Here is a 14,383-nt window from a genome sequence, read left to right as displayed (position 1 = left end):
GCGTCACAACGTGCGCGGGGCGCTGCGCGTGCGCGGTGCCGCAGGGAGCGGAGCGGCCATGGCGGCGCCGGGGCAGCAGCTGTGCCCGCACTGCCGCCGGCCCTTCAAGCGGCTCCGCTCGCACCTCCCGCACTGCAGGGCCGCGCCGGGCCCCGCTCCCGCCGGCGCCTCGGGCCCAAGCTCAGGCCTAGGCCCCGGCCCGGCCGCCGGACCCCCGGAGCCCGGGAGCTCGGCCCGAGCAGGCAGCAGGGGAGGGGCCGGTAAGAGCAGCAGGCAGCCCCCCAGCCCCGGGGTGCGGCAGGGGCTGCCCGGCGCCACCCCCCGGGAGGCCCCGGCCCCGCAGCGTGGGGGGTTCAGCACAGAGCAGAATGTGGAGCCCTCGGTCCAGGATGTGGCCAGGTCCCTCGATTTGCTCCCCGAAGAGGTCAAAGATGTGCCCAAAAAGCTGAGTGACGGAGCGAAAATAGTGATAGAGAAGCACCGCGCCAGGGTGGTCCGGGAGAAGAGCGGTTCCGGGGGCGGAGGCGCCTCGGCCGGGAGCCCCCGCGCAGCCCCGGGGCCGGCGGGACGGCCGGAGCGCGGCGGCGCTGCCGCCCACGCTGACACTGCCCCGCCCGACCCACGCGAGGGAATCGCAGCTCCACAGACCGCAAACACAGACACGCGTGGCCTCGGAGCTGCTGAGAGCGTGTCTGCGAGTTCAAAGGGAGGAAAAGGCAGTAGGTTAAAGGCAACAAAAATACCTGCACTTCAAGGTCCCCCTGATGCTGACTGCGGAAATAGCCCCAGTGACCTTGTTCAGGAGGGAACAGACAAAACTGTGACGGAGGAGAAGCAGATGTACCGAGAAGATGGTGTGGAATATAAAACCCCTCTGTGTGCTTTGCAGACCAAGAGCCTCCATCCGTCAGTGACAGAGGGTTTCGGAGGTCACAGTGAAGGGACATCCAAAAATTACCTAACCAGCACACAGACGCTTCGAGAGAGCGAGGAGCAGATGGCTGGAGTTTCCGAGCCCATCCTGAACGCGAGGAGGGACACGGAGCTGGCGCTGCACCAGTTCCTGCTCCACACCTCCAAAAGCCAGCCCATCTGTCTGTCCCCAGCCCCTGCCCTGGGCTTGGAGTGGTTTCCAGACTTATATCCTACTTATCATGGGCTGAGTATTTTTCCAGGGAATCATTCCCAAGAAAACCTGGGGAGCACAGTGAAGATAAAGGGCAGTTTCTCAGAGGAACAGCAAGGTAATGTGAGCAACAAAAGTCTTTGCTGCTGAGATTGACTGCGCTGTCAGGCGAAACTGTCCGATGGGAATGGGAGAGGAGGGGTGGGAAGTGCTGAGCTGCTGGGCTGGTCCAGCAAGTGATGCAGGAGGGATCCAAGGAGGTTAAACTGTCCAGCCTGCAGAACCAAGGGTTTACATTTCTATTGATGTTTCAGTCAGGCTCTTACATGTTCAGGCTGGCAGAGCCGGACTCGCTTTGTGGGAGAGACAATTCCTTTCTGCGCGGTCAGTCCCAAACCCACATCCCTTGCAGCCAAACCAGACACCAGCTCCGTGCTCACCCCCCACACCAGGAACACAAACAGCACCCACATTGTGCTCACTTTTCTACCTCTGACTTCCCATCGCCCAGGTCCCCTCGCGGCGCGGCGGCTGCTGGACGTGCGGCTGGGGGAGCTGCCCGCCTGGCTGGCCACCCGCCGGCTCTCTGCACAGGGGCTGCTTGGAGGAGCGCGGAAAGGTGAGCCTGAATTCCCAGCTCTGGCGCAGAATTGTCGCAGTTACCCGATTTGCTACAGCCTGGTCCAAGTGGCCAGTCTAGATCTTAAGAAAAAGCAGCAAATAAATAGTCCCAACCATTTGGCTTTGGGAAGTTACATGGAAACCGCTGACCTCTAAGATCTATGCATGGTTTGACCCTGGTGTTTCTGTTCCAACAGCCTGGAGCAGCTATTACAACAAATACATCAACGTGAAGAGGGGCTGCCCAGCTGGGATCTCCATGCTGCTGGCGGGATACTGCCTTCTCAGCTACGGCTGGAGCTACCAGCGCCTCAGTAAGATTTCCTGGTTGCTGTCTGTCTTATTTCAGGCAATTCCCCGTTTTCCAGCAGGTGGAAAGTCTGCTTGCCATTCATGTTAATTCAAACTCTGAAATAGTTTAAATACTTCACAGTTAAGACCAATATTGGAGCTCAGAGAGCAGCAAACTGACCTGGCTTAGGTAAGCAGAGGAATTCAGCTAATAAAGGTGGCGATAACAGTTGCTGATTCACAGCTTCTCCCTGGAGAGTGCCAGAAACCGTCAGAAGTGCTTTTAAACCCTGCACAAAGCAGAGGGAGATGTGCCAGCACTGAACACCCGTTCCCTGGATTCACTCCTAACTGACAAGAGATTTAGTGGTGTTGGAGCAGTTTCCCCAGCAGCACTCGCTCTCACGCGCAGCTCTATGGAGAGAGAGAAGCAGAGGTGGCTGCGGTGTCCTGCTCGTCACTGCTGGGCAGAGCATGCTGTCACCTCAGCCCCAGCACAGCACTGTGCTAACACTGTCCTTTTACTCCCCAGAACGTCATCGCTGGCGTAAATACCACTGAAGAAGCTGGAACAACACCCAAGGAACAGTCACAAATCTCAGACCGGGAGGCAGCAGGAGTGCTCAGGACCAGAGTCCCAGCAGAGATCCAACCAGCAGCGGTTCATCTACTGTTGGAGCCAGGTTAATTGTGGACAGGGCTGCTGTGCGGTGACCCTCCCGCAGACAGAGGGGTGACACTGAAAGTAAACAGCTGCAGTCACTGCTCTGTGCTTCGGGCAGTCTTTAGTACCCAAAGAAGGAAGTCTTGGAGCCACCTCTCGGAGGTCTGTACACTCTAGAGCTCCTGTGGTCTGCAGAGGCCCAAATCTCTTGCTTTGGGGCACCAGCCACAGCACAACTTCTTGACTTGGGTAGATTAATCAACGTGTACGTTGTAGTTGGTGTTCGACAGTGAGGTTTCTGATGGATTGTGCCAGGGTGGAATTCAGCCAGAATAATCATTGCCTTAAAGTGAATAAAATTGTGTCCAGCACAGCCCATTTTTTTACTTACGCCAGCAGCATGAGGGGGTTTGCAGGAGAAGGGGGGTCCCCACAGTCCCCCCACTGGGCTCCCAGCACAGCGCTGCCCGGGCTCCAAGGGAAGGGCCTCTGCGCACGCAATAAAGCAGCAACGCGCCGACCGCAGAGCCCTATTGCTAGGGGAAGAAAAATCCATTGGATTAGCTGTTGTGCCCAAAGGGCAAAGCCGCGTCTGCATCAGACAAACGAGGACAGTTACGAGCGTGCTAGATGTAGCCTGCCAGCACCAAACATGTCTGGGAAAGGGTTGGTCATGTTACAGGCATGAAGGGTACAAAAAAAGCCAAGAAAAAAACAAAACACACCACGTGTTTAAAGAGCGGCGCAGTGGTGCTGTGTCAGAGGTGTTTTGCCAAAAAATCCCTCACCAGCAATAAAAGCTTTTGTGAACTTTCCTGCTTGATACTGTGTGTTCTCAAACATGATGCTTTTTGCTCCCCATCACTGGATCTGCACCAACCAGGACCCCACAGCCCTCAACCCTGGGACTGCCCAGCGGCCGCTCCTGCCGCCCCGGTCCCTGTGCTGTGCATGGACCAGTTTGAGGTGCATGAGGGAAGCTGGGATTTCTCTGCTGCTCGTACAAAGAGCCGATGCTGAGCAAAACCAACTGGCTTTTCGAGCCCAGCAGCCACCCCAATAGCTGTTCCGCTGGTTCTCCATCTCACTTCACAGTGTTCTTCCGCAGGAGCACTGGAGTTGCTGCCCCAGCGGGATTTCCAGCCAAGTCTTCCCACTCTTCCTGCTGCAGCCACCTCTCTGGGGGCACGTGGAGGGGCAGGTATTGGTTTAGTGCCAGATCAACCCAGTGCCACGTTACCAAATGTTCAAGGATGGGGGGAACTGAGGTGCCCCAGGAACGGTGGCCCTGGGTGGGTGCCGGTGACATTTCTTCCCACAGACAGGAGGTGGCATCAGGCACTTGCTCGAGGCCAGACCCAGGGGACGTGGGTGCTGGGGTGGGAAAGTCTCAGCAGGGTCCCCAGCCTGGTCCTGCACCAACCAAAACGGGAGTAGAAGCAGCTCCGTGATGTGGGACGTGCCAGCAGGAGCTTTCCTGCGTGTGGCCTCAGGGACAAGGAGCACCCCAACATTGTGGGGGGTGCACCATGAGCCAGGAGCACCAGTAAGGAGAGGAATCCCAACACCTCCTGCTCCCCATCACCCTCCAGAAGTGCCACAAGACCCTGTCCCCAACTTACTGTCCATACCCGTGAGGCACAGGGGCTGAGCTCCTCACTGCTGCTCTGCATCCGCTTCCAAGTCCAACCTGGTCTCCACACCAGCCACCAGCTCCTGTGTCACCGCTGCTCTGGCAAGAGGCACCCCCGGCACAGGCAGGGCACATGGCTGCAAAGGGGCTGCCCAAAGAAAGCAGAGCTCTCCCAAGGGCACACGGCCCTCTGCAGGTCACCACAGCCCCCCCCAGGCTCAGCAGCACTCAAAACCCCTCCTCTCCAAGCCAGAACAAAACCAGCCCAAGCAGCAGCCCTGAGCATTTTATTTAACGAGAGAGGCTGCCCACATCTGATCCCAATTTGCAGCTGGGATCGCCTGGTGCTGCAGCCCAGCTGCAGGCGGCTCAGCCCCGGGCCCCATCACATCCCCCGTAATCGCCTCTGCACCGACATCTGCTTCTCCTCCAGCCCCAGCGCTGGGCAGCACAGCTGGTCCCCATCTCCCCGGGAGCAGCGGGGCTGCGGGGCTGGCGGGGAGCTGGTTAACCCCCTCGCAGCAGGGCTGCTGCTCAGCCTTCCCAGAGCCAAACGTACTCTAACCAAAAGCTCAGATGACAGGGGACAGATCCTGGGGTTTTTGTTGCACTCTGGGTGCTTTGAGCATTGCTGGGTGCACAGCAGCACCATGCCCAGCCCCGCTCTGCAGCGTCTGGCAGGACAGACCCACATCCCCAGGCTTCTGGTGGGGATGGTGGATGAGAAGCCCCTCTGGTCCCCGTTTCCGGGCTGGGGACCTGAACGCGTGGCGGGCTGCAGTGGCACGTGCCGGGCACAGCCACAGTGCCACGCTGCTTCCCGGGAGCCCACCCAGACAGGACCACACAGCCCCCGGGTTTAACCCAGCACTCCGGCCCTTCTCCATCACGCGACTCCCGCGGCCACGCGCATCCCCGGCGGGCGCCCGGAGCGACATTGGCCTGACACATCGGGGACGGAGCCCTGCTCCCATTCTGTCACTCGCTATCAATGCACTGGACCGGTGCTGCCCGCCTGCCCGAGCGCTGCCTGCAGGGGCTGCAGCCCCGCACCGGTGCTGTGCACCCACCCGGCACCGCGCTGTCGTGCCAGCCACATCCCGCGAACACACCAGGTCCCGCACCGGGGTGCCAACCCCATGCTGTGCAGATGGAGGGATCTGGAGGGGGCTGGAGGTGCAGCCACCCATCCTGCCGTCCCCTGCAGCAGGCACTGGTGGGACATTGCAGCGGTGCTGGTGCTACTCCCCACTAGCCTGGGAGCCGTTGCACTGGCTCACTCATGGTGTGCCAGAGCCACCATCCCATCCCATCCCATCCCATCCCATCCCATCCCACCCCATCCCATCCCATCCCATCCCACCCCATCCCACCCCATGGGCCCGTGTCCCCCATGTCCCCAGCAGCACTTTCTGCCCCGTCGGCTCGCAGCAGCGCGGTGCTGCCGAGCGGGAGGCTGGAGCCGACAGGTGTCACAAAGATCGTGATTGCCGAGTGACAGTCGCAGGCAGCCAGTACCCGGTCACCCCAGGGCCTCTCCCTTCCCCGCAGCACCAGCGAGGCCCTGTGGAGCGAGGGGGTCCTGGCAAGAGGTACAAACCCCTGGTGACCTGCCCCACTGCCTCATGTCAGAGCATCATTATGGACAAGAGGAGCCACGTCCCCTAGCAGCCCGGTGACCTCCCGGGAGGGAGCGAGCAGGACGGCGGGCTCAGGGGAGGGTGCTCGAAGCAGGGACAGGGTGCAGTGGCCCCGGGACCCTGGCACAGGGTCTGTGCCGCAGCGAGCAGCCCGGTGAGCTCAGAGCCACCAGCCACAGCTGCTGTTGTTCTCCCCAACCCGGACAATAGCCCAATGTACCAGGCCAGGGGACCTTGTGCTGGCCTGGCGCGCGCACAGGACCCCATTGTGTCCCCGCCATGGCACAGCGCTCGCTCGCTCCCACCGGCTTCCCTGGGGGGGATCATACTGGGATAACAGGGACACCCAGCCCCTCCTGGGACCAGGAGATGTTGGAGAGTTTGTCCGGTGCTCCTAGCACAGCTGTGCTCTCCCCTCACTCAGGGAAGGGCTCTGGGACTGCTCCCAGTTCTTTGCCCCATCACAGCCCCACATCGGTGGTGCTGGGAAGGGACAGCAGCCCTGGCGCTGGCAGAGCCGCGCTGGCACCCAGGGCTGAGCTGTGGGATGGGAGCAACCTGCCCACTCACCACGCTGGATGTGGCCCCTCCATCCACCCTCACCGTGGGGCTGGGAGCCCCCCAGGCAACCCAAACCATGGTCCCCAGCCCGTGGGAGCGGGGACAGCCAGTCCTGCCCCGCCATTGCTGTCCTCTCCTCCCTGGCTGCCTGGGAGCGGGGCTGCAGGGAGGAGAGCGGCACCTTGGCAGAGCTGCCCCTTGGCAGAGCCGCCCCTTGGCAGAGCCGCCCCTTGGCAGAGCCCGACCTGGCCGGAGGGTCCCAGCCTGGAGCCAGATCCGGCCCGCAGGAGCTCGGCCGCTTCCTCCCACCGCAGGCAGCGATGGGCAGATCCAGCACGGTGCCGAACACCGGCCAGGGGACCAGGCAGGGACACACAGCGAAGGGACAGGGCCTGGGGACAGTGGCAGCACAGAGAAAGCCGGTCTCCACCTGTGCAGCACAGTGCAAACACATGTCCCCACGCACATCGTCCCCCAGGAACTCAGGCCACTGCTGTCACTACTGTTTCCTTTTATTCTTTGCATTTGTACATACATGGTATAAAACCCTCCTTTTCCACCCGCCTGTGCCAAGCCGGCCCCATGACAGTGGCCACTTGACACGCAGGACCCTGAGGGACAGACCCACACCCCCATCGGCATCCCTGCGCCCCCCGGGCTGTTTGGAGGGCCAGGCATTGGGGATGGATCCATCCATCCATCCGAGGGGTGGGGAGCGACCCCTGCAGCACGGGGCTGGAGGCTCCTGGTCTGCAGAAGGTCCCCGAGAAACCTGGGGAGCTGGGGCCACCCATGGTCCTGGGGTCCCCCCTGAGCTCCAGAGCCAAGTCCTTCCTCATGGGAAATCTCCCCTCCGTAAAAACCAATCACAAGAGTAAAGAAAGTTAAGTACAAATCGGAGAGCAGTAAAAACCGTACGGTGGAAAAAAAAAATATATATATTACTAAAGGGGCTAAAACTTCAAAGCCTCGTCTTGTTTGATCCTATATTGCTTTACATGGTGGGGAGGGGGGAGAAGAAAAGAGCTAATATCCAAAGTCCAACAGAAAGAACCAAAATCAGGTCTGCTTTCCTCCCCAGGGGCAGGAGGTGTCGGGGCTGTCCCCAACCCGAGAGCACTGTCCTGTCCCCCGGCCATCGCCGCCGGGGAGGGGGAACAAGCGAGGAGTTGAGTCTTCCCCGGTGCCACCCATTGCAGCACCGGAGCATTCGGCCCCGTGTCCAACAACCGCAAACGAGAACCAGACCCCTTGGCTCAGCCGCCCGCCTTTTATACTCTGATCTCGTCGTCATCTTCATCAGCAAATGAAAACTCCTTGTCGGGGCGTTTCAGGGGTCCCCCCCGCTGGCTCGGTGGCCCGTGGACAGGGCTGCGCTCCTCCGGCCCCGAGGGGCAGCCGGACACCGAACTGCTGTCCCTGGGGCCGCGGCCGCCAGCACCGCGGGATGGGCTCTGGCTCAGCGGGGCCGCCGCCGCGGAACCAGGCAGGGCGGCCTCCTCCTCCTCCTCGCGGCTCTCCTCCAGCTCGGGGTCTTCATCCTGCTCCCACTGCTCCTTATCCATGATGCTCAGCACGTCCCCGAGCATGGAGGGCCCCAGGTCGATGTGGAAGGACATGATGGACTCGGCGTGCTTCATGCCCGCCCCGCTCTTGGCCACCACGACGGGCAGCTCCGTGATGTCCCCGAAGTCACGCTCGTCCAAGCCGGGGCTCATTGGCCCAGCAGCCGCGCCATTCGGGTGCTGCTGCTCTTCGGGACTCCCCTCCTCGGGCAGCTTCTTCACCGGGCTGGAGGAGAGGCTCTTGGGCAGCTGCCCCGTGCTCCTGTCCACCTCCTTCTCGTTGAGCTGCGGCAGGGACACGGCGTTCTTCACGAACAGAGCCGAGTCCCGCAGTGACCCCAGCATGTCCTGCCGGTCACCCCGCGTCACCGACTGCGAGCGCTTGCTGCTGCGGAAGCGGCGGGAGAGCAGGCTGGGTTTGGAGGCGCCGGGCTCCTCGCCCACCTCCGGCTCCCCTGCCTTGCTGGTGAGGAAGGACGTGTCCCCAAAGGCGTCCCCCGCCCGCCCCACGTGCATGGTGTGGCGGAAGTCCCCCAAGGGCGCGCTGATCATCTCGGCCGTCAGGTCGGCCCGCGAGCGTCGCTTGGAGTGGGCAGAGTTGGAGACGAGCTGCTTGAGGATCGGCATGGCTGCGGCCAGGAGCGGCTGCGCCGGGGCGGCTGAGACGGAGCTGGGCGTCCCACGGAGCCGGTCGGGGCTCACACCTGCTGCCCTGCGCTGGGCTGACACCGGCGTCACAGACGGGTCACTCCTAGGGGACGGGAGAGAGGGGCATGGTCAGGTTTTGAGGACACGGCCCTGCCGACACCAGCCCTCATCCCACCAGGCTGGTGACCCCTGTGCCCAGCAGCTGCTCCACTGCCCCGGGAACAGCTGCCACGCAGAACATCACTCCGCAGGGACGGGTCCCCAGACACCCTGAGCATCCACACACCCTAAACGAGCAGGTCCCAGACCCCATCCATGGGGCAGACGCACAGAAAGGACCGCAGGAGAAAGACCTGGCCATGGGGGCATTGCAGGACAGTCCCAACCCTGTGCCCCATGCGAACGGGCACCATTTGCACCCACTGTCCCCCCCCCGTGCAGCCCCAGCTCACTGACATGGGGCACGGCAGCGCTGGAGCCTCCGGGAGCCGCACGCCCAGAAGATGCCTGGAGTTTTAGGTTTTTTTAATTGGCAGAAAGCAGGGAGGAGCGGACGCCAGGAGGAATTGGAAGCAGACGGCAGGAAGTGTGTGAGGAGGGCGCAGAGCCCCGGGAGGCACCGCCAGCCCGGCGGTGGGATGGGGGGGCCGGGATGGGGCAGGGCAGCACCCGCGGGGACCCCTTCCCACCTGGTTGGATGGGGACACAGCCTCGCTGCCACCCTCGGGCACCCCAAAGCTGTTAGTGCTGCTCCTCGCTGTACCACGGTGCTGAGCCCGTGCGTGGCCGTGCCCACCCGCCCCGGCCACCTCACTGTCACCGCTGTGACTCAGGGGCGGCAGAGATGACGAGGGCCCTGGCTGACTGGGATGTAGAGAGGCACGTTCCTCCTTCCCACAGCCACCTCAGTGCCACCAGCCGACCTGTCCAGCCCAGTGCCCGTGTTCACAGCAGAGGGGACAAGGACAGCGACCACGTCACCGCATCCTGCGCTTCCCCGGCGCCAGGCAGCCCCAGGTGGTCCCGGGAGAGGCTGCCGGGAGGAAGGGTTTGCAGCCGCCCTCTTCCTCCCTTCGGGCACAGCCGGTGACACTGTGACAGCCACGGGAAAGAGACCAACATCTCGCCTGGGGGTGGGCGCCATGTCCCCCCCGTTGCCCACCCAGCCGCAGGGTGCACTGAACAGCTCCGCAGTGTCACCTGGAAGAGAGTCCCAGCCCCACAGCCTGCGGCCCCAGCACAACCCAGTGCTGTCCTTGCCCAGCCGGACAGCGCAGGGGCCACAGCGTCTGCCCCAGAGCTCCCAGCACAGCACAGCTCCTGCCCCATCCCTTCCCAAACCTGCGCCACCCATCCGTGCCCCACCAGGGCAGCGCGGCCTCAGGCTGCGGCCAGGCTGGTTCTGTGCGGGCAGGATGGACTCTGACCCCACACGGGTGCAAAGTCCCGGTTCCCTCCCATGCACGGCTCCCGTATGGAGCTGGTGTTCCCCATGGCATGGCGACGACGGCACATGGCGGCGCTCCCCATCCATCCCCAGCAGGATCCCACCACCCCTGGCCCTGAGCCCTCCCGGACAGAGCCCCCAGTTTATCCCCAGCAGTTGGGTGAAGAGGCAGAGCAGCCGCACAACCTTCTCTGCACCCTCAAACTGGGAGACAAGTGGAGTTCCTCCCTCCTCGCCCCAGCGGAACGCAGACGAGCGGCTCGCGGCAGCCCCGCTCCCCTGGCAGGGCGGCCCGCACGCGTGGCGTGGCACAGACACCCTCCCCTCGCCAGCATTCCTCCAGCCTCGCTTTTACATAAAACAAACACTCCCGGCGAGCTCCCCAGCTGGGCCAGGCAACCGTGCTGCTGATTTAGGCCATCTGGGGACTGTCCCTCCCTTGTATTTAGATTTCAGGGCCAAGTTCAGCATTTGTGAGATACTTTGCAAGCGGCGGCGAAGGGGCCACCAGGAGGTTGGAGCATTACCGGCGTGCCGCGGCAGCCTCCCCGGCCAGCGGCTCTCCATCGCCATCACAGCCCCCAAACAAGCTGCCGTGTCCCCCCTTTGATGCTCCTGCCCACAGAGCCTTTTCGTAGCAGCCAAAGTCTGCCCAATCTCCCGGCGCTCTGCTCCCAGCTCACCCCAAGAGGTGCCGGCAGCGCGGGGGACGCCGCTGCCCGCACAGCGCGGCTGCCGGCCCCGTCCTGCCCGCGGGGAGCGGGACACAGAGCCCTTTTCTCCTCCTTTCGCTCGGGGAGAGCGGATCCTGTGACATTCCCACTGCCGGCGCTTTCACAGAGGAAACCAGGCCAGAGTGGCTTTGCCAGCGGCGCCTCTCCAGCTGCCTACCGGGGAAGCGGCTGGGTAACCCGAGAGCCGCGGCGGGCAGCGCTGCCCGCCCTGGCGCAGCCGGCCCCGGGCATGGCCAAGTTCCAGCAGAGCTTCGGGGAAAGGGGAGGGGATGGGACCTGCGAGCGTGGGTCAAGGACGAGAGGGATCAAGTGAACCGACAGACCATGCGCTGTTTCCCACCTGCCCTCTCAGCCCTTTGGGACCACGAGCTGAGAAGCCGCAGGTCCCTGGGGACATGATTCTCCCTGCAGATGGGTGGCTGTGGGACAGCGGGGTCCTGCAGCCAGCGTGGAAGGCGGGACAGCCCCAGTTGGGTGCTGGCACTGTGTGCCCCGATGGTGCAGGCTTCCCACAAAGGCTCCCCATCCTTCCCATCTCATCCCACCCAGCACCACAGGGTCCGGTAGCTTAAAGAAAGAGGCCAGTGCATGGTGCACATGAGGGAAAGGCCAATTCCCGCCACGCTCCCACGCATCCTGCCCCTGGCTCGTCCCGCTCAGGGGCTGGGAGAGCCAAACCCACGGAGGGGAAAGCATCCCAGCCAGCCCGGCCGGCTCCAAACGAGCCTCCCCAGCTTTGCCGTGCACATGCCCCAGGCAGCAGCCTCCAGCCCAGAGATCAGAGGATGCTCTTCCCAGCCAGCCAGGCGCTGGGGCAGGGGCTGTGCTGGACCGGTTGGACACCCCCGCGTCACCTGGGGTCAGGGAGAACCCGCACGCTGGGCAGGGAGGACACAGCAGCTGCTCAGCCCCACTTTCTGGTACAGAGCTCCTGGGGATCCGGCTCAGGAGGCCCTTTGATGTCGGTGCCTGGCAGACAGCTGATGGAGACAGGGCACGGAGCACACCCTGACACCGCCAGCCCCGGGAAGGGACCAGCCCTGGTCACACCGGGCTCTCCGGTGACTCTTCCCAAGGCCTGGGGGCAGCCAGTCCTGTTAGTGCGGCAGCCCAGGCGCCCCGGTGATCGTCTCCTCCCCAGTGGGTGACAGGTCTGGTCCTGTCCCTGGCACCAGGACACTGCTGCAGCTCAGCCCGGGGATGCACACAGCAGCCCCGGCAGCGCCTCTGGAAGCGGAAAGACAGTGAGCAGCAGAGCTGGGGCTGGTGAGACAGCTCGCCAGGGCAGGAGGTGAAGCTCAGCTCTAGCCCGGGCTATCGGCACACCGATCAGAGCCAAGCCGGGGAACTTCTGGCACGCCAGTGCCAAAAGCAGAGCAGCTCTCCCCAGGGACTGCCGACAACCGGGAGCTAGCCAGAGTTCAGCGAAGAACTATTGGCAGGACACGCCAGAACACGCACAGGACCATAAATCCTCCCGCTACGGGGCCACGAACCAGCCCACGGCTCTCCAGGGCGAGGAGGGGACGTTTCCGGGGGGAAAGGTTATCTCCCCGCTGGCCCCAGCTCTGTCTCTCACAACAACAGGGGCTGGCTGGGGTCCCACAGGATACTGGGGCTAAACAGACCTCCCGACCTCTGCCAGGCTCCAAATTCCTGCGGTTTCGCTGGGGTGGACGGGAAGTAAACAGGCAGCCTTCCCACGGCTTGGCTGCAGCACCCTACCTGCCGGCGGGGCCCAGCACCCCACAGCCGGCCGGCTTGGGGGGCCCGCGGCTGCGCCGGCTGTTTGTGCTCGCGACAAAACCCAGGGAACAAAGGGAGAGACCGCCATGGTCAGCACATCGCTGCCGGCAGCGGGGCTGCCTGCGGGAACGGCGTGGGGCTGCCGGCGGGGCTGTGGAGGGAGCCCCACAGCACAGAGTGGGGCGGCTGCCCCTGGGAGGGGGTTTCGGGCCAGTCTTGCTCTTCTCCCCACCAGGACCCAAACTCACTGAAACTCCCCGGTGCTAAACCTCAGCTGGATTCGCTCCACGGTCTCCGAGGGAGCTGTGTCCAAAACAGACTTGTTTACTGCGTGCCCAACTAGGGAGAGAGCCCCGTCCTAGGGCGCAGAGACCTGCGCTCCCCTTGCTGCCTCAGTTTCTCCCCCGGACAGCTAACGATCTCAGCTCCCTCTATAGCAGCCTCCCTAATCTATAGATTCGGCACTTGGAAACATCTATACTTCACACTGCCGGTGCCGGGGTCAACCCAGGGCGGCGCAGGCTGCGTCCAGCTCCCCACGGGCGCCCGCTGCCCACCAGCCCCGGCTCCCCGGGCACCGTCCCGCACCGGAGCGGGTTCGGGAGCCAGCCCCGTGCCCGGGCTTGCAGAGCCGGCCCGGTCCCTGCTCCCCGGGGCACCCATGGGAGCTGCTGTGTGCTCCCCAGGGATGGCGAGCAGCGCTGGGTGGGACCCGGAGCCCTGTCCGGGCTGCAGAAGGATGAGCTGGAGGGGGATTTCGGGCGGCTCTGACTCAGCACCCGCCCGCGCCCGGCCCCGGCCAGCCCAGGGGTGCTGCTGGACCCGCTCCAGCGCGGGGAGGATCAGCCTTTCCGAGAAGGGCCCCGGGCAGCCACCGCCCCGGCTGCGGCCACCGCCGGCTCCGGGCACCGGGAAGCCCCCGCCGGGCTCGGGGGCGCGGGGAGCCGCGGGCGAGCGGCCGCCGATAGCCGGGGCGGGGTGAGCCAGGCCGGTGCCTCGCACCGGGCAAACACGGCTCCGCATCCTGTTAACCCCTTCGCCCACCCGCGCCGCGGACCGGCCCCACGCCCCGGTGTGGCGGAGGGGTTGGAGAGGGCGTCGCCACCGCCCGCAGCCCGTTACCGGAGCGGGGCTCGGGGCAGCCCCGGGGACCCCGCCCGCCGCTGGACAATAGCCGAGCCGGGGCCCGGCTGCCTCCCCCCGCGCCGAGACGAACCGAACCGAGCCGAGCCGAGCCAAGCCAAGCCAAGCCAAGCCAAGCCGGCCCGGGCTGAACCGAGCCGAACCGAGCCCCCCCGTGCCCCGGAGCCCCCGTACCTGCGCGCCCGGGCCCCGCTGCCGGGCCATGGCCGAGCCGAGCGGGAGCGAACCCGCCCCCCCCGCAGCCGCGGCGGGCATGATGTCATCGCCCCGCCCGAGCCAATGGCGCGGCGCCACGTCACGGGGCAGTCCCACGCCCTCCATTCAAACCCGAGTGGGGCGGGGGGGGTGACCCTTGTCCCGGGCGCGGCCCCGCCCGTGGGGGGGTCCCGCGGCGGATTGGGGGGTGTTCCCCCGAGTAGGGCCACGAGTAAGGTTCCCCGGCCCCTCCATGGGCGTGGTGCGGGGGTCCGCTGAGGTGGGGGGTTCCGGATGCGTTCACTCCTGGGGGTCGCAAGTGGGGTCCCCGCGGGCAGAGCAGGGGCTGGCTGCACCCCGGCAGACCGG

General features: G+C 64.3%; 2 protein-coding genes across 2 annotated transcripts; one reads left to right on the top strand and one right to left on the bottom strand.

Annotated features, from left to right (window-relative positions):
- The first annotated feature begins 31 nt into the window (after positions 1–31).
- MTNAP1 (mitochondrial nucleoid associated protein 1) lies at positions 32–3,525 on the top strand. The gene is made up of 4 exons (XM_082067229.1): positions 32–1,244; positions 1,638–1,745; positions 1,945–2,061; positions 2,571–3,525. The coding sequence occupies exons 1-4, from the start codon at positions 59–61 to the stop codon at positions 2,597–2,599; spliced, it is 1,440 nt and encodes a 479-aa protein (XP_081923355.1). The 5' UTR covers positions 32–58; the 3' UTR covers positions 2,600–3,525.
- Positions 3,526–7,030: 3,505 nt separating this feature from the next.
- Positions 7,031–14,076, bottom strand: CDC42EP4 (CDC42 effector protein 4). The gene is made up of 2 exons (XM_082067236.1): positions 13,994–14,076; positions 7,031–8,852 (listed from the first exon to the last, which is right to left on the bottom strand). The coding sequence occupies exon 2, from the start codon at positions 8,726–8,728 to the stop codon at positions 7,808–7,810; it is 921 nt and encodes a 306-aa protein (XP_081923362.1). The 5' UTR covers positions 8,729–8,852; positions 13,994–14,076; the 3' UTR covers positions 7,031–7,807.
- Between the last annotated feature and the right edge of the window lie 307 nt (positions 14,077–14,383).

This window comes from Streptopelia decaocto (genome assembly GCF_964273445.1).
Source record: "Streptopelia decaocto genome assembly, chromosome: 16".
Classification (NCBI taxonomy): Eukaryota; Metazoa; Chordata; class Aves; order Columbiformes; family Columbidae; genus Streptopelia; species Streptopelia decaocto.
This window is presented reverse-complemented; position numbering and strand designations above follow the sequence as displayed.

What these genes read in the sequence shown, in the direction of transcription:
- MTNAP1 (XM_082067229.1), top strand. Translation starts at nt 59, where the DNA reads ATGGCGGCGCCGGGGCAGCAGCTGTGCCCGCACTGCCGCCGGCCCTTC. An exon ending in TTTCTCAGAGGAACAGCAAG is followed by an intron (nt 1,245 to 1,637) that starts GTAATGTGAGCA and finishes CCCATCGCCCAG; the next exon opens with GTCCCCTCGCGGCGCGGCGG. An exon ending in CTGGAGCTACCAGCGCCTCA is followed by an intron (nt 2,062 to 2,570) that starts GTAAGATTTCCT and finishes TTTACTCCCCAG; the next exon opens with AACGTCATCGCTGGCGTAAA.
- CDC42EP4 (XM_082067236.1), bottom strand. Translation starts at nt 8,728, where the DNA reads ATGCCGATCCTCAAGCAGCTCGTCTCCAACTCTGCCCACTCCAAGCGA.